The following is a 17,915-nucleotide window of genomic DNA, read 5'->3' as shown; positions in this document are numbered from 1 at the left end:
GTAACACACATATAGTATACATGTTGGTGGGTGTTTTTATAGTTTCTACTCTAAACACGTCGAACAGCGGCAGTGGTGCATCCTGCGCCCTACTCCGAGTCGTCGTCCATATCTTCTAAGTCGTCTTCCCACGACTTCTCCACAGTCTCCTTTACTCTCTTCACATACTGTGACTTGTGGTCTTTAAACAAAGTTGCCGCTTCAACGTTAGCGGGCGATGCAGGATTAGGATCATTAAACAATGATTGTATAGAAGTCAATATCGATGCAACGTCATAAGTTGGTGTCCATCGGTTCTGTAAAATGTCAAGGCATATCTCCCCATTGGCATAAACATTGGGATGGAACATCTCACTCAGAAACTTTACATGCGGCGGCTTGTTTGGATATTCCTCATCAAACTCTAAAAGTAACCTGAACGTACCATCTTCATATGGAGTATCTGCAGGCCCAATAATCATTGCATTCCATAGCATGACATTATCGGGAAGTGGGGAAGCTGATACACCAGGCGGAGCATCTTCCTTCATCCGCTTAAAATCTCTCATTAGTCTCCTTCTAGCCGGCGTACTCATATTTGCTTGAGAACGGATATATTTCTTTGAGGACTAGAGTTTTCGTGATAATTCTGAGATAATACCACTAAACAACGCAACCAGAGAAACGCTCCTTTATGTTTTTATCGCAAATGATTATCGAGTAAAGTTTCAAAGCGAGGTATACATATATATATATATTATATATATATATTATGTTCTCTCAATGATCCATTATGAAAAAGAGTATGATTCGTTAAAAATGATGTGTGATTACAAATAATAAAGGAAGGTAATGAAACATTATGGACTCTTGTGGGATGTTCAGACCTTGTCTAGCTGTAGTTTGTCGCTGTAGTGGAGCAAGCTACCTAGCTTTAATACCGTGTCAGTACCGTATCCCTGTACAGAATGTACGGTTAGGTCCCCGTTCCAATATTCTGCGTACACCTTACACATCGCGAGTCCAACACCTAGTTTATACCTTGACGCCCGGCTCAGAAGACCTATAAGAGGTCTTTTAAACTGGAATTTGTACTTTTCTTTCTTAGGATGTAACTCACTGAGTAGCATTGATGTGCGGGTAGGCTTGGAATGCGGGTGATCAGAACTTAGAGTTCCATAGTGACTTCGGTCGTCATACAAAGAGATAGTCTGCAAGCCTGAGAGCTTGTGGAAATTTGCCAAGGATTGTCTTGCTAATTCTTTTGATTTTCCAAAAGACCAGATTGTTCTATCGTCATGCGGTATGCCACCTGCGCGGTCACTGATTCTAAACAAGAAACTATGTTTGTTCTCAATAATGGTGACAACTATGGGCTCGGGTTTTGAAAGGCCCTTTCTGATGTACTCCTTTACGGTAGCCTCGTAGCTATTACGTAGGCACTCGCCAAGAAGATACTCAAGGTGTGTTGGAAGGAAGTAAAACTTCAGGTCCACAGCACCGTCGATAATAAATTCAGGTAAGGGAATTCCATCGTAAAACATGTCTTTGGTAAATGCCTCGCATATTTTGGAAGCCTCTAGTAGGTACTCCTTTGCGCTGCAAAGCTGTATGATGTCTCCGAAAATAAGGTTTATATCCTTCTTTCCTGCCAAGAAGTTTGAAGTGGCACTCAGGTGTTCTTGAGCTATGAGCCTCCTGGAAATTCGAGCACGTAGCAGACTTGATATAAGCTTGTCCAGCTCCTTCTGTGGGTAGAGATCAAGAATGCAGCATTCTAGTGCAGCCATTATAAGATGAGGCAAATTCAGAGAATTAAAATCGCTCATAATCGCGTTCAACATGTCAGTGAGCTGTTTGTTGTCCTCCAGAGTCCTGATCTGGGGAAGCTTACGGCAACGTTCAAAAATGTCATAGTACGACTCATACACCTGCACAAAGTGGAAATTGTTCACCACATTAAACGGGAGGTCCTGCACCTTTTTAAGGGTGTGAGCCATACGAACCACAAGCTCATCCTTGGCAAACTGACCAGATTTGAGGACCTTTTCCAACGTAAGCTGTTTAGAGTCATCATAATACTGTGCAAGCTGCTTTAATGACACTGCATGCGGTTTCTTCTGTAAATATCTTTCAACCAAAACTTTCTTATTTTGGTAGTAGTGATGTTGGTTAACGTACTTCGATCCCTTAGGATAAGCACTCCATGCATCGCTAATATAGGGGGCTAGTTCTGAGATTGGAGTCGCTGGAAAGTATTTGCTAACATCAGGAACCTGCGAGATATTCGACGACACCGTATAATCTCTATTCTTAACAACTTGGTGGGGTACATTACTCAAATATCGTATATGAGCGTTAAATAACGATTTATGAGCCTTAGAAAAGGAAAGCATATTGTGAGTACTTAAACACTTCGATGGAACATTAGGGAACCTTGAATATCCTAGCAAAACCTTCTTTTTTATAAATAATCAATCATCACCCGTAAACAATCAGTCATTAGGTTACTTTTCGGTGTTCTTTTTATTGAAAACTAAAAGCGAAGCAAAAGAAAGCAATCATAACGATTTCAGTTCTGTTTAAACACCGATTTAGTTGCTATTTATGTCTTATTGGGGCCCTGGAAGAACTTTCTCAGCGTTATTAAGATGTCAAATAATGAATGTATGTTAGCAGTATACTATTATACATCTATTTCGTTTAGATAACCTTATAATATGTTTGAATACTAACGTAAAATTTATAGTAATTACAATTGATGACGATGAACATCTCCCTACGAACCCCGTAGAGGATTTATTGGCCAATGGTACGGTTAAGCGGCCCTCAGAGACTCCTAGTTTGCAAAGTGATGAGCCTAAACGGCAGAAATCCATACCGAATATTGCAAACGAGTTGGCAAGGAATCGTGCAGAATCGAGATTGCCAGCGTTAGGAGCAGTTCCGCAGAATGCTAGCGGCACAGGAAGGCCGAGGATTCATGCGATACCTCTTTCGTCGCTTCTTTCACCGTCCATTGATCATAACTACTTAAATTCTTCTCCGTCACCTGCGATTCCTGCCCCATTTAGTGCAGTAATACCCAAATTGGAGACCCCAAGTACTGTGACCGATAATAGACTTCCATTGAAGCAAGAGTCTACAGCAGCTTCTACGCCTTTAACCAAGGTACCGTCTGCTAGTCCATCTATGCCTGTCACTAAGAGTACAGGAGGTGCTAAGGCTGCAGCAGGTGCTACAAAGAAAGCCACTACAAGGAAGAAAAGTGAAACTGCGGCTAAAAAGAAAGCGGAGGGGACGACAGCTGCGTCTAGAAAGAAGTCTGATGGCACTAAGGCTGGGCCGGCTAAGAAGACCGCTACTAAGAACTCCAGAAAGGAGAAACCTGCTGCTGCAAACCCCGCATCGTCGCCTTCTGCGACTCCGCAGCCCAACAACGCTCGAACAGTAATTCTGCCCTCTCAAGATGGTTCTTTAACTCCTACAGGTTCGAATATGCAATCCCAAGAAGGAGCGGAAGAGTTGCCGGTGTTAGTGGCAACCACTGGTACACCGGTCAATGCAACTACGCAACAGAAGGGACTGAAAAGATCGCAATCGAACTTGAATCCAAGTCAGAAATCAGGTACGCAGGATGCCAGCAAGGCTAAGAAGACTCTGTCTGCTACGAACTTATCGACAAACGCGGCCTCTCCATCGCCATCACAATCTTTATCTGGCCCGTCGGCGTCTGAGAAGGGAACAGGGGTGGCATCGACATCAAAGAAAACCGCCAATTCTGGGGCAGCTAAGAAGGAGAACAAATCCAAATCCAAACAAGTGGCTTCTAAGAAAAAGGAGACATCCGCAATTCCTGTCGTGCCAGCATCAGAAACTACGTCTCCGCCAGTTACAGCACCACAGACTCCAAAGAAATTATCAGCTGCTCCACCCATCAAATCTCCATCCCTAATGGACGTTTTTGACCAGAAATCTAGTGGTTCTACTGTCGAGGAGAATGACGTACCTATAATCGTATTAGATGTGCCACTTTACCAGGTCGACAATGAAGATTACTTAGATGAGAATGGCCAAGTAGTGTTCAACTTTTACAACCTTGTTGAAGAGAAGTATGGTTCCCAAGCTGTCTCGAGATCAAAGGATGGGGCCAGTGCTGGCAGCAAGGGAGAAAATGCTGATGATCTAGAAGTAATGGAGGATGATGATGAAGAAGAAGATGAGAAGGCCGGAAGTGCATCTGGCGCTCCCGTTTCAAAGAACCCTAAAAAGAAGCCAAACCCATTGAAGGGAAAGAGCAGGGTTGGAAAGTATGATATCGAAGATCCATTCATTGACGACTCCGAGCTTTTATGGGAGGAGCAACGAGCAGCTACCAAAGATGGATTTTTTGTCTACTTTGGCCCCCTAATTCAAAAAGGGCAGTATGCCACATTTGAAAGGGTCGATGGAACAATGAAAAAGGGTGGTGTTCGTAACCCAAGGTGATACCAAAGCACCAATTCATTTGATAAACGAAGCTTTGCATTTCGATTATGGGTCTTCGCATGGAAAGCAAAAATAAAACGGTTATATCTAGTTTATATTAACAGAAAGATTGAATCGAAACATCAAATAAATCATTATTTGGTAATATGAATAAGGCATAGATGATAGTACTGCATATAGTAAGAACATTAAGTAACAAATTGTGCATAGTCAGTCAATCATATATAGATTTTTATGCGATGTAATAATCTATTCATGTAAATACTCTAGTATTCTATCGTTTGCGATGTGAATGAAGCCAATCTCAACGGGAGTTTTTATTTCATCGTAGGAAAGCTTAATATAGTTAGCAATTTCATGTAACAGTTGTTTATCCCATTTCTTTCTTAATGCTACCAGCAAGTTCAAATACATCAAAAGCGTTCTTAACTTGACTGGGGTTCTATCTACTTTATTACTGTCAATGCACATCATAGTCAAAGAATGAATCGCGGCCACTTTATCCACGTCTATAGAGAAGTGGGGCCTGGGTGGAAGAGGCGGGCCCAAATCTGATTTTGGGCTTCCAGATTTCTTTGATGTTAGATTCTGCTTCTTGAACAGTTCAGATACTCGTTTTCCAACTTTCTGTCCCTTGGCTCGACTGGCAAGCATTAAGTCTTTCGTAATGACCAAGATCTCTTGTTTAGCCTCTTCTATAGGACATTGAAGCAAAGTATCGATAATAAACTCAAATGCTACATCTTCAGGCAGCATCATAAGTATGTTAGCTAGTATATCTAGATGCATTGCTCTGGATAATTTATCTGAGTCACCACGTGAATTAAGTAGCAACACCTGGATGAATATTACTACTAGTGTATCAGGAAGACGTTGAAGTAGTTCGCTATTTTTTGAATGAGTATTTTCGTTTAGGACACTAACTAGCCAGTAAAGACTGCTGTCCATAGCAGCCTCACTTATGAACTGCTCGGAATACATTTCTGGCGAAGTAAACCTCAGAAACATGTAGATGGAGTTGCTGAGGCTTCTATTTGGAAGTCCAAGCATGTTATCATACTCGTGATATGCCACTGAGAGTATCAAAACTCCACGAGAACAAAGTGAGATTGCTTGGGCATTACCCATCTTTTGCAATTCGTATGTATAGGCTAGCTGGTATAGCACCTGGTTGGAATCATCAGCTTGATTAGAGTCATCACTTAACTCAGCGTTGTGTTTCAGCACCGGGAGATAGATGTTGCGAGATTCCAATACACAAGTTTTCTTAAACTCTTCTTTTAAGTCAAAACCAAGCTTAATCATAAGCTTCCCGTAATCATGCAAAATACCTCGCAGCTGTATTAGCCTTTCTGGCAGTTTTAGCTGAGCACCGTGAATTTTTAAAAGGTATTCCATGCAAAACATCAGATTCTTCCCACTAACTAAATTGGCAACTGTGTAGGTTAACAGGCTTCCTAGCAAGTCTTTCTGGAACTGCTTTTCCTCCTCTAGGAGCTGTGACTGCTCTTCATCCGTTACTTCACCCTGTAACGTAAAATGAACGTCAGGATGTGTATAGTCACGACAGAAATCATGGATCTTCAACAGGAAAACCCTGCAGTCTTCTAAATCACTTGCAACAGCCTTTGAAACCTTCAAAAGCACGCGAACCACCTCTGCCAGAAACTTTGACGGATTCAGGGTCTTAATCTGACCAAGTAAACCACACAGAAAGTCAACCAAAATTGCCATCTTTATATCAAACAGTACCTCTCCAAAGTCTTCTACACCATACAAAGTTTCTAATGGTATCTTAGCAGGCCCCTGATTGCTGGATTCCTTCAATGGCTTAGCCGGCCGTTTCAACGGCCCATCTTTAGATTTAACGCGTTCCACTGCCAATGCACTCAACAGCTCACACCCTGTTAAAAGACTCTCCTTCGCATTGCCATGAGAAGTGATCTCGTTGAAACAGTCTGAAACAAGTCCTAGTACCCGATCAGAGTTCAGATCTTCCCTTTGAACAATTAAGTCCTCATGGATGAACTTCATCAACACCTTGGGCAGGTCCCAGCCTAGATCTTTAACAATGGATTCATGCTTCTTGAGCAAATCTAACAAATGCTCCAAAAACAATGCACTATCACTAGCAGATAATGCCTTATTCACTTCTTCTGCGCAAACATCAATAGCAGCAGCAAGTGAAACAACATCTTCACTCTGCTCTTTAAACATTATAGTTAACTTATCACACATAGCGTCCATTTTAACTGTCATTCTACACCAGCAATACCATATAGCCAAGAATCAAACTAAATAAACCAACTGAATCTCCTTGGCTTGTTACTTTTAGATTCTCAAATATCTGAAACTTCGCAGCTACCCGAAACTTATTTTAAGTCGTCTTAGCAAATCATTTACTATGTCACATAAAACTGCTACATCACCTGTTATAATACCCACACCGCCTCATTATGAGCTCTATATTGGAGAGCGAGGCAGAAAGCAGTGCCAGTCAATCGCAATGTGAAAGTAGGAGTCATAGCTTACTTCCATCATCAGAATATTGTAGTCAGCATTCCCTTCAGAACCGTCTACAAGAATACAACGAACAGTTAAATAGACTACAAATACCCTCAGTTAGCGAAGATGAACTCCCGGTAACAGCTTCTGAATTAAGTTTGATTAATGATCGAGATTCTCAAGAACTAAGACAGGATGTTCCACTAAGTACTTCAGTTTACTTAGGTGGTGACCATTCAGGTTCACCATCGTCTGTATCTTCACCGGTTGAAGAACAGAAATCAGCACCGTACCCAGAGAAGATATCTATTAGATTCCAATCAATAGGTTCGCTTGCTCAGATAGATCCTCAAGTATGCAAGATTAGCAGCTCACAAGCTTTTAGTGTTGCTATACTGTTTTTAAAGCGGAGATTAAGGTTAAATGAGGTACACTGTTACATAAGTAACTCATTCGCACCAACTCCATTACAAAATATAGGTCAATTATGGAGTCAGTTTAAGGTTAATGATGAATTGGTAGTGTCCTATTGCGCTACAGTAGCATTTGGATGAATTTAATGAATAGTCTATATCAGTTTGCATAATATACACAACGGAATAGCTAATAAAGTTTTCTAAATTTTAATATTAATCTTTACACAACTAAAACAAGTCAAGGGAATGAACAATAAGGGGTCATTGGAGGGTTTAAAAGTGGTTAAAATCGGTTAAAATGCCTGAAGAAGATATTTCAGCTCAAAATATTGACAAGTTAATTCCTCGAATCTTTGATCAGATGCGATCTAATCAGGTAAACAACACTAAAAAGACAGTTGAAACAACGCCTTGGTTCACATCTTCCTCTATTTCTACGTCAGTTTTATTGAAGGAATTGGAGCAGCTCGATAAGATTATACCTGTTATTAAGCATCTGAATGGGTCGTTAAGGAATTCTACTATGGACAATCTAAGCCGTATAAAAATGACGTGCCGGTCGGTTAATAAGGTACTAGATAGTTGGCTTAAGATTCAGTCCCAAGCTAGTTACGTTGGGGAGCTTATGGATGACGATGAATACCTGCAATATATTGAGGAGACAAAAGGGGATGAGGCGAAGTGCGCGGATTACATGAACAAGAAGAGGTTACAGGTCGAGGAATTGAGACGAAAAGTTGATGAAAAACTAAAACCGGTGGATAGTATAACTGTACATGCTCCTCCGCTACGGAAAGGTATGAAGACTACAACTCTAGGTGCTAGAGGAAGAATGCAAGGGTCTGGGATACCGAAAGGCAAGTCTGAAGCGGTGAGTAAGGTTAGATCAGGGTATACACGGGGGGATGCGGCTAAAGGGCGCAAACTGTTCCGTTAGGTGAGGAAGCAGTGGAAATGGAACTCAGGTAATATACCCGAATTTTGTATCAAGTATCCTTTAGATGCAGCATTGAATTACATAAATAAAAAATTAATTAAGTTCACAGTTACTCCGCTTTTTGGGCCTCGACTCCACTCAACACGGCCAGAAGATCTGAGACTTGTACGGTCTCGCCATCTTTCACAAATATTTCTTGCACAACACCCTCTTTTGGCGAGGAAATTACCATTTCCATCTTCATGGCACTTAATATAGCAATCGCCTGGCCCTTGGATACGTGAGCACCTTTTTGTGTCTTCACTTCTATAACAACTCCGGTCATTGGAGCACCGATATGATCAGGATTACTGTCGTCTGCCTTTGCCTTTACATTAGTCTCAACCTTTTGCGATTTGTCGACGACGGAAACATTTCTTAGTTCACCGTTCAACTCAAAATACACCTCTCTACGTCCAGTGTCCTTATTCAAGTCACTAATAGCCTGAATTTTAATGATTAATGTCTTACCCTTTTCAATAGTCACGATAATTTCTTCACCAATAACAGCTGGAGCCAAGAAGTTCTTGGTTGGTAAAACAGATAAATCACCGTATAATTCCTTCACCTTCATAAAATCTTCGTACACCTTAGGGTACATGTTGTATGAAGCAACGTCGCATTCATCGACCTGCTCGTATTTCGATTCCAGCTCTTGTCTGATCTTTGGTAGATCTAATGGAGGTAGTTCCAAGCCCGGCCTGCATGTCAACTTTCTTCTCTTGTTTCTCAGCACATCTGACCTGAATGGTTCTGGGAAACCACCATATGGCTGTCCAATGAGACCTTCAAAGAAGTCCATAACAGAATCAGGCAAGTTCAAAGAATTAGCCAGGCGTTTCACATCTGCGGAAGAAAGCTTATTTGACACCATAAATTGGGCCAAATCACCCACAACCTTTGAGGTAGGGGTGACCTTCACAACGTCACCTAGCAGCAGGTTCGCCTCGCGATAAGCTTTCTTAGTTTCAGTCCACTGTTTGCCAAGACCCAGTTGTTGAGCCTGGAATATTAGGTTGGTCAATTGGCCACCCGGGATTTCATGCTCGTAAACTTCAGGGTCTGGGCCCTTTAAGTCTGCCTCGAAACAAGAATACAATAAGCGCATTTCAGCCCAGTATGCGTCCAATTCACGAACGAAGCTAGGGTTTATATTAGTTTTTAGTTCGCCGTCTACAGATGCTAAGAAAGCATTAATTGATGGTTGGGAGGTCAATCCAGACATAGAATTGATTGCAACATCAACAACATCTGCACCAGAAAGGGCACATTGAACCATAGATGCAACACCAGTACCAGCAGAATCGTGTGTGTGAACATGGATTGGCAAATTTGGATATTTGGCCCTTATAGATCCAACCAACAATTTGGCTGCTGCAGGTTTCATAGTACCTGCCATATCCTTGATACCTAAGATATGGGTGCCCATTTTAACTATCTCGTCAGTTAGCCCCAAGTAGTAATCCAAGTTATATTTCTTTCCAGGTTGCAACATATCGCCAGAATAACAAATGGTACTTTCTACCACACCATTCGCCCTCTTTACAGCATCAACGCCAACCTTCAGCTGTTCTAAGTCGTTCAATGCATCAAAGACCCTAAAGATATCAACACCATTTTCCTTAGCCTGGAATACGAAATGATCTATAGCATTATCAGGAAGGGAAGAGTACGCAACACCATTGGCTCCACGTAGCAACATCTGGAATGGAATATTTGGAACCAACTTCCTTAGTTTTCTTAAACGATCCCATGGATCCTCATGCAAGAATCTCATTGCAACATCAAAGGTGGCACCACCCCAACATTCTAATGAGAAAGCTCCCGCCAAAGCATATGATGTGGTTGGAGCAATGGCTGCCAAATCATGGGTACGGACTCTTGTAGCCAATAAAGATTGGTGAGCATCTCTCCATGTAGTATCGGTGAGTAGAGTTCCGTTGAATTGACGAATCTGTTTTGCAAATTCTTCAGGACCATACTCTAGAAGAACTTGTCTCCAACCGTATTCACAGGGGACGGAAACATCGATAACATTACCTTCTTCATCGTGCAAGGCAGGAATAGTTGGCTGAGTTGTCAATTTTGGTAAACCAACTTGACCCTTAATGGAGGAACCATTAACTGCAAGGTCTGCCAAGTAATGCAGCAGTTTCTGGGCTCTGTTTTGAGAAGCAACCATTTCAAATAGTTGAGGAGTATCATCAATAAACGTAGTCCAATAGCTGCCGTCGATGAACACTGGGTGTGTTAACAATGTTAACAAAAATGGAATGTTGGTCTTAACCCCTCTAATTCTAAATTCTACCAAAGCACGCAACATCTTACGTCTAACGATTTCGTATGTCGAACCGGAACATGTGCACTTCACCAACATCGAGTCATAGAATGGAGAGATGACAGCACCTGCAAATGCGTTACCACCGTCCAATCTCACACCGTTACCACCTGCTGACCGGTAAACATCTAAACGACCTGTGTCAGGTTGAAAGTTCTTTGCTGGATCTTCTGTGGTGATACGACACTGGATTGCAAAGCCTCGGGTAGTAATACGGTCTTGAATTAAGCCCAATTGTTCCAATGAAGCACCAGCAGCAATTTGCACTTGAGCAGCTACAATATCAACACCAGTAACCTCTTCCGTAATTGTATGCTCAACTTGAATTCTAGGGTTAATTTCAATAAAGTAGTGTCTGTTTTGGTTGTCCACTAAGAATTCCGCAGTTCCCGCGTTCTTATAGTTTACAGCCTTTGCCAACTTAACAGCATCTGTCAAAATAGCATCGCGAACTTCTATTGGCAACGTTTTAGCAGGTGCCACCTCGACAACTTTCTGATGTCTACGCTGCACAGAGCAGTCTCTCTCAAACAAATGGATCACATTACCGTATCCATCTGCTAGCAATTGGACTTCAATATGCTTAGGTTGTTCTAGGAAACGCTCAACAAAGCACGTACCATTACCAAATGCAGATTTTGCCTCAGATGCCGCACGTTGGAAGGCATCGGCAATATCATCTCCTTCCTTAACCACACGCATACCCCTACCACCACCGCCAAATGCGGCTTTGATAATCACAGGGTACCCATATTCTTCGACGAACTTCTTTGCCTCTTCAGCAGTCTCAATTGGCCCTGGTGTTCCAGGAACCGTTGGAACTCCTGCGATATCCGCAAGTCTACGTGCTGAAACTTTATCTCCGACGGACTCAATTACCTCGGCAGAAGGACCCACCCACGTGATACCAGCTTTTTCAACCTTGGCTGCAAACTCAGAGTTTTCGGAGAGAAACCCATAACCAGGGTGAATGAAGTCAACTCCATGTTCTTTAGCAATCTTAATAATTTCATCTATAGCCAGATATGCTCCCACAGGTGTAAATTTACCTTCTTCACCAATTAAGTAGGCCTCATCCGCTTTCAACCTATGCATAGATAGTCGATCTTCATGCGAATAAATCGCAACCGTTTTCATAGACAATTCATGAGCGGTTCTAAATATTCTAATTGGTATTTCGCCTCTATTAGCAACTAAAAGCTTGTTTTTCTCACCTAGTAGAGTAGACTTATCACGAAATCCAGTCAATTTCGAGGCCATCGCTTTAACAACAAATGGACAAAATTGATTAACTATTGAATTTAAACCTGAAGTGGAATACTATGAAGATCAGTGTAGCAACTTCAAGGATTCTGAGTGATTTATAAATATTAGCAACGGTTTTAGCCTAATGACATAAATAATATAGTGACGACAATTAGGAAAGGCAAACCTTAACGTAATTTTTTTTAGCGAATCAAATTAAAGAGCGGCCAGGCTCCCTAATAATAATGAAGCTCAACTCATAAACACAGTTATTACAATCGGGATAATCATGTAAAGGATAAGTAGTTCGAGGCACTTGTAGAATTATATCTGCTGCTATTCCCTATCTTAAGCTTATCCTCTTCTTAAAATATTAGTAACTAGTAATGACTGCTGAAATATAGTTATGAAGTGGCTATAAAAACTATAAATTGGCCGTAGCTAAGGCTACGAAGGGTTATCGATAAGCAGTGGAATGGTTCTTCGTGGGCATTGGTGTGACCACTTCGCCAACGTGTCACTACTATTACTTAATACCGTTAGGACTTACGCACGTGAACAATCTGATCACGTGTCTATAAAGTCATGTGGTGTTGTGTGCTTATGTAAGTTATGCCTTCCATCGTTCGACCATGTCGTTCATGAGCTGGCCACCATGCATTTGCAGTATCTTGGGCAGCTCCTCTGCGCCCTCTAGAATGCCGTCCTCATTGGTTTCAGCTTTTTCCAGGAAGCCATTGAGTAGTTTTAGCACGAATAATGAGTTTGGATATACGATATACTGCACGTATGGGGACTCGCACCAATACTCAAGGTATTTGAGGTATTCCTTAAACTTTGGATCCTGCCACAGCTGATGCTGGGTCAGTAGGTGTGTAACATATGGTATATTCGCGAGAGCTTGCACAAATTCCAGCTCGACCTCAAACCTGCTGGGTAGCTCTTCTTGATCTAGAGTAGCGTTCTCGCTGCTTTTTTCGGCACTTTGCATGCTTGTAATCGATTATAATCGGCTGAAATGGAGTTAGAAGTAGCTCGAACAACTCAATTTAGTGTTTATGTTTATTTCAGATGAGCAGCCCACCTCCTATACTTGCATTTCAAGATCATGAATAACGTAGGAAATTTAATATACACTTATTAATACACGCTAATACAAACATAAGAACAATAATAGTCTACAACTAAATGTCATCTAGTACTTAATATGGCCAGTTTAAGTGAATCGAGACAGTCCTACCTAAGGTGGGCTGTACTTTTAGTGTGTCCAGGGGTTATTTTGATAGGTAATGTGGTAAGCTTGGTATCTCCAGCAGGGCACTGGACCGCAGATAAAAACAGTATAATAAACGTATGGTTGATAAAGAAGGGATGGTTTTGGACATCTCTGATTGGATGGTGGTGTATTGTTAGGTACCGGGGCTTTGATACACGGTTAATGAGACAAGATTTCCAAAGGTACGTCTCCTTCACTGTGTGGTGGTACATCTATACGCAGGCGCTATGGATTGGAGTGGCCCCCATTATGGATTTAATATTTGTATTTACAGGAGGTCATTGTAATTTTGAGATATTTGATAGCGATATGAGACTTAATTCCAATTTCCATGATACTGAGCATAGGAGATGGGCAGCTTTAAGGAAACTGTACGATTGGTTCAATAATAATGATAGAGTACCCAAAGGGTCGTCAAATCTGATGTCTGAAACCCTGTACTGGTTAAAGTGCAGGAGAGAAGGTTTCTGCGACAAAACCCCTGGCGACCATTTGTCAATTAACAAATTCATACAAGAATCTCTAAGCACCAAGTATGATATGAGGAGTAGTAGTATGTGCTCTCGGTTTGGTGGGCAATGGGTAGGAGGGCATGATCCTAGCGGTCATGTTTTTCTAATAACTTTAATGTCGATATTTTTGCTAGAGGAATGCTATACTCTTAGAAATAGGGTGTCGAGCAGATTTCAAAAAAGCTGCGCTACTTACAGGCGACCTTTCTTCAATTATATTAAAGAACTATTTTCATTTGCGGCAATTCGGAATGTTAACAGCGGCAGCCAGAATGAATCTAACTGGCTAACATTATTCTTGTATCTGTTAATTGAATTTTTGAAAACGTTAATGAAAATTGTAATGTTAACAGTTAAGTTTGTGCTTTGGGAAAATCCTATTATATTGATTTTGGCTTTGTTATGCACTTGGCTATGGTCCATTTTTGTCACGTCAATTGTTTTTCATTCGTTTTTGGAACAGTGCACAGGTCTGGTTTCTGCGTATGTCGTAATCCTATTTCTAAATTATGTCTGTTAATGAAAACCGCCGGTAGTTTAACAATTCACCTCTGTCCCTTATGCATTGTTTATTTCTTTAAAAGTCCTAGGTCCTCCACATAGAGGTTGATATAGATTGTAAATATTGGGCCTTAGGGCAGATGTGTAAAAAGTACAAGATTAAACCAATAGCAACGCAAAGAAAGTTAGTAACGTAGTATCCATCTCTTGTAACTACCGCATTTCCTCCTAATGCTAAACATTCTTGTTTCAATGAAAAGGGCGAGACCGTTCCGTCAGAATAAACACATTTGTACGTTGTAAAGTAATCTACCATGGGCAGAATAAGTGCACGAGCCCACGTACCTCCAAAATTACTTAGCGTATTCAGTAACGTCATATATGTTCCACCAATTTCCGGATCCGCAATTCTAGTATGGAACGCAGATATACCAACAAACTGTACAGTAGCCATAAATGCTCCTAATAAATGCTGTATGATAACAGTCAGAAAGTAACCTTTCGTAATCTTGCCATCTTCTGGAAACGTGGCTACCACGTAACTACCCATTATTGCAGCAACAATCCTACCTAAAAATCCTACTAGCCATGGAGTCAAAACACCAGGTCTTCCAATAAGAAGGCGAATAAATCTTGGCAGTCTCTTAGGCTCTGAATGGGCATTTTCGGAACTCCATTTCGCCACATAGTAACCGAAAATAACTTCAAATGGAAAATCAATTAATGAAGTGATAGCTAGATCTTCCCTTTTAAAACCCTTCTCCAAAAGCTTTAAGCTGGTCGCGCCTTCGTTGCATTGAAATGCAAACTTTGAAACAAAATGCAGTATTACCAAAGATTGTACTGCTGGTAATCGAAGAACTTTAAGAAACGTTTTGTAGACGTTCAGTAATGAAGTCTTCCCCGGAAAAAGATCCTCAGTATATTCAATATCAGTAACAGGGGCTCCAGCAGGAGTCAATTCAATGCTAATGAAGGCGTCATCTTTTTTAGCAGCTGCTGAAAGTGGCAGAACATTACCTTTAAATGGATATTCCTTAGTAAACAACATAACATAGAGAGTCACCAAGAAGTACACAGTCCCAGAAAATTTCAAGTAGCCACTAAAACTGATTAAACCATAGTCTAAAGGTGTCGAACGAATGTACTTATTCATAAAATGATTAGAATTGAAGGTTAGAAATATACTGAAACTCAGGAAATACCCCGCGTTCATCCCAACAGTTTGTGCAGTTGATGCATAGCTCAAACTCTGTTCCGATAATATCGTCAATGCCCAGCCATCCACTGCAATATCTTGTGTAGCACATAAAAACACCAACCATAGGAAACACAGAGTAAGAGTTTTAAGGTCAACATCACTATCTTTGACTAGTTCTGGTCCACCATATGATGAATCAACACCTTTGAACACCCAGCCCTTGGAGATCGCATACCCGAGAATCCATAACATAAGCCCAGACACTAATTGGACAGGGATGATCCAAGATCTCCGCCGACCAATTTTTCTATCATATATGGCATCAACTACCGGGGACCAAAGGATCTTCAATGAATAGGGATAAGTTGCCAAGCTAAATAGTCCGAGGTTCGTAAACGATGTGTTCTTTGCAGCAGTTTTGAGAAGGAAGGGAACGGTTCCGAATGCCAGCCCAACAGGTATACCTTGTAAAAAGTAAAGTGCAATAAGCAGATAAAACTGAGGAATGTCATGAGGTGCTAGCTGCACACGGGACTTCTGGCTTGCCATCATCAAGCTTCTGACTTGATCTTTCTGATCTTTCAGACCCGATGTTAACTGTTACACACCTTCGCTACGCGAATAATTTTTAACTGCTGAAGATAATGACCTTTAGAGTTTAAACATGTCAGAATTCTAAAATCGCGAGAAATAAAAAGGAACAAACGTTAACAAGTATAAACAACTACTAAAAGGTATATGAAGTCTAAATAAGTCTAGGTTGTCTCTCTCCTTACAACCTCAACTGTTAGTTCTATCACGCCTTTTTGAGGTTATGTGTGAATTTTCAGGGACCAGGAGTACCTTCTTGTAAATGTAGTTTCCCAGTAAAGGCGCTCTCTCCTAGGCCTTTACTGAGTACATTTAATTGAGAATTGAACTATATCGAGCAGATATACGATAGAATGGATCGATAGAAGGAATATTAATATGGAATCATCGAACATCGTGTCTATTTCTGTTTCGCACACGTTGTGATACGACGACGCTCTAATGGGATCTATTAGCACACGATTGTTTGCTTACATTGGATGGAGTCTTTATAACATCTTCAACCCGCCTCAAAGAATAAATTGGGAAACAAAGATATATGGAAAAGCATGAATTAACTTAATTTTGTTTATTCAGCAGACAAAACTTTTCTGGCGGCCCTGACAATGGTGTCTGGATCTGGGAAAGCAAAGTCTTCTAATTCCTTGGCATATGGAGTTGGGACATCAGCACCAGTAACTCTTTGGACTGGAGCGTCCAAGTAGTCAAAGGCTTCAGTTTCCATAATTTGCGCTATAATTTCGGAACCGACACCGAAAGCTGGGAATGTTGACTCAACAGTAATCAAGTGGTTGGTCTTCTTGACAGTCTTAATGATAGCATCAACATCTAGAGGTCTGATAGATCTCAAGTTTAACACTTCAGCGGAGATACCGTACTGCTTGTCCAAGATCTCAGCAGCTGCTAGAGAGAATTGAACGTTTCTGGAGTAGGTGATGATGGAAATATCAGCACCTTCTCTTTCAATTTTAGCGGTGTATGGCAAGGTAAAGTCAGTTGATAATGCTTCTTCGGACATCTCAAAAGATTCTCCGTATAATAATTCATGCTCCAAGAAAACAACTGGGTTAGGATCTCTGATAGCAGCCTTTAGTAGACCTCTAGCATCCTCTGCAGAGTAGGGAGCTAAGACTTTCAACCCTGGAACAGAACCGTACCATGCAGTGTAGTCTTGGGAGTGCTGGGCAGCAACACCAACAGCGGAACCATTTGGACCTCTGAAAACCATTTGACAGGTTTGAGTACCACCAGACATATAGTAAGTCTTAGCAGCAGAGTTCACAACCTGGTCAATCGCCTGCATAGAGAAGTTAAAAGACATAAATTCAACAATTGGCTTCAATCCCTTCAAGGCTGCACCAACTGCCAAACCAGCAAAACCCATTTCAGTGATAGGAGTGTCAACAACTCTTCTTTCACCAAACCGGTCCAATAAGCCCTTGGTAACCTTGTAAGCACCATTGTATTGAGCCACTTCTTCACCAATAATGAAAACGTCCTCGTCACGGTCCATTTCTTCAGCCATAGCACTGTTCAAAGCATCTCTGACAGTCATTGTTTTAGAAGAAGCGTACCTCCTACATTGCAATTGAGCAGCATGGCGTAAAGATCTCGCTAGATTAGATGCAATTGCAAATCTAGAGTTCATTTTTTATATGTTTTGATGGTGGCGTTGAGATAAAGCACTAAAAGTAAAACAAAATCTAGATAAAGAACTCTTGCAAACAAGGGAGAGGTATATTCAGAGAGATGTATTCCTAATTCCTTCTATGGAGAAGCGAAATATCAACCCAAATGTGTGTCTTCAGATTTTGCAGTCTTACTGTTTAAAATTAGCAGATTTATAAGATTTACAACAGTAGAAAATTTTTTACCAACACAAGCGAA

The 17,915-nt window shown here is 41.1% G+C and overlaps 11 protein-coding genes across 11 annotated transcripts; 4 read left to right on the top strand and 7 right to left on the bottom strand.

The window, feature by feature from the left end:
• Window positions 1–89: 89 nt before the first annotated feature.
• On the bottom strand, window positions 90–575 carry RAD6 (E2 ubiquitin-conjugating protein RAD6; the record flags this gene model as incomplete). Its single annotated transcript, XM_018131292.1, has 1 exon — window positions 90–575. The coding sequence occupies one exon, from the start codon at window positions 573–575 to the stop codon at window positions 90–92; it is 486 nt and encodes a 161-aa protein (XP_017986820.1).
• A 285-nt stretch (window positions 576–860) lies between these two features.
• On the bottom strand, window positions 861–2,375 carry PKP2 (protein kinase PKP2; the record flags this gene model as incomplete). The annotated part of the gene is made up of 1 exon (XM_018131293.1): window positions 861–2,375. One exon carries the CDS (start codon window positions 2,373–2,375, stop codon window positions 861–863), a length of 1,515 nt encoding a protein of 504 aa, XP_017986819.1.
• A 255-nt stretch (window positions 2,376–2,630) lies between these two features.
• On the top strand, window positions 2,631–4,467 carry HPC2 (Hpc2p; the record flags this gene model as incomplete). The annotated part of the gene is made up of 2 exons (XM_018131294.1): window positions 2,631–2,646; window positions 2,729–4,467. The coding sequence occupies 2 exons, from the start codon at window positions 2,631–2,633 to the stop codon at window positions 4,465–4,467; spliced, it is 1,755 nt and encodes a 584-aa protein (XP_017986818.1).
• Window positions 4,468–4,716: 249 nt separating this feature from the next.
• On the bottom strand, window positions 4,717–6,726 carry YBP1 (Ybp1p; the record flags this gene model as incomplete). Its single annotated transcript, XM_018131295.1, has 1 exon — window positions 4,717–6,726. The coding sequence occupies one exon, from the start codon at window positions 6,724–6,726 to the stop codon at window positions 4,717–4,719; it is 2,010 nt and encodes a 669-aa protein (XP_017986817.1).
• A 197-nt stretch (window positions 6,727–6,923) lies between these two features.
• ATG12 (Atg12p) lies at window positions 6,924–7,526 on the top strand (the record flags this gene model as incomplete). Its single annotated transcript, XM_018131296.1, has 1 exon — window positions 6,924–7,526. One exon carries the CDS (start codon window positions 6,924–6,926, stop codon window positions 7,524–7,526), a length of 603 nt encoding a protein of 200 aa, XP_017986816.1.
• Window positions 7,527–7,686: 160 nt separating this feature from the next.
• On the top strand, window positions 7,687–8,325 carry DUO1 (Duo1p; the record flags this gene model as incomplete). The annotated part of the gene is made up of 1 exon (XM_018131297.1): window positions 7,687–8,325. One exon carries the CDS (start codon window positions 7,687–7,689, stop codon window positions 8,323–8,325), a length of 639 nt encoding a protein of 212 aa, XP_017986815.1.
• Window positions 8,326–8,434: 109 nt separating this feature from the next.
• On the bottom strand, window positions 8,435–11,962 carry PYC2 (pyruvate carboxylase 2; the record flags this gene model as incomplete). Its single annotated transcript, XM_018131298.1, has 1 exon — window positions 8,435–11,962. The coding sequence occupies one exon, from the start codon at window positions 11,960–11,962 to the stop codon at window positions 8,435–8,437; it is 3,528 nt and encodes a 1,175-aa protein (XP_017986814.1).
• A 595-nt stretch (window positions 11,963–12,557) lies between these two features.
• Window positions 12,558–12,938, bottom strand: SOH1 (mediator complex subunit SOH1; the record flags this gene model as incomplete). Its single annotated transcript, XM_018131299.1, has 1 exon — window positions 12,558–12,938. One exon carries the CDS (start codon window positions 12,936–12,938, stop codon window positions 12,558–12,560), a length of 381 nt encoding a protein of 126 aa, XP_017986813.1.
• Window positions 12,939–13,154: 216 nt separating this feature from the next.
• On the top strand, window positions 13,155–14,255 carry SCS3 (Scs3p; the record flags this gene model as incomplete). Its single annotated transcript, XM_018131300.1, has 1 exon — window positions 13,155–14,255. One exon carries the CDS (start codon window positions 13,155–13,157, stop codon window positions 14,253–14,255), a length of 1,101 nt encoding a protein of 366 aa, XP_017986812.1.
• Window positions 14,256–14,321: 66 nt separating this feature from the next.
• AW171_hschr31668 (uncharacterized protein) lies at window positions 14,322–15,989 on the bottom strand (the record flags this gene model as incomplete). The annotated part of the gene is made up of 1 exon (XM_018131301.1): window positions 14,322–15,989. The coding sequence occupies one exon, from the start codon at window positions 15,987–15,989 to the stop codon at window positions 14,322–14,324; it is 1,668 nt and encodes a 555-aa protein (XP_017986811.1).
• A 607-nt stretch (window positions 15,990–16,596) lies between these two features.
• PDB1 (pyruvate dehydrogenase (acetyl-transferring) subunit E1 beta) lies at window positions 16,597–17,676 on the bottom strand (the record flags this gene model as incomplete). The annotated part of the gene is made up of 1 exon (XM_018131302.1): window positions 16,597–17,676. The coding sequence occupies one exon, from the start codon at window positions 17,674–17,676 to the stop codon at window positions 16,597–16,599; it is 1,080 nt and encodes a 359-aa protein (XP_017986810.1).
• Between the last annotated feature and the right edge of the window lie 239 nt (window positions 17,677–17,915).

Source organism: Eremothecium sinecaudum, chromosome III, assembly GCF_001548555.1.
Source record: "Eremothecium sinecaudum strain ATCC 58844 chromosome III, complete sequence".
NCBI lineage: Eukaryota > Fungi > Ascomycota > Saccharomycetes > Saccharomycetales > Saccharomycetaceae > Eremothecium > Eremothecium sinecaudum.
The sequence above is the reverse complement of the archived record's forward strand: the minus strand, read 5'-3'. Positions and strand labels throughout refer to the sequence as shown.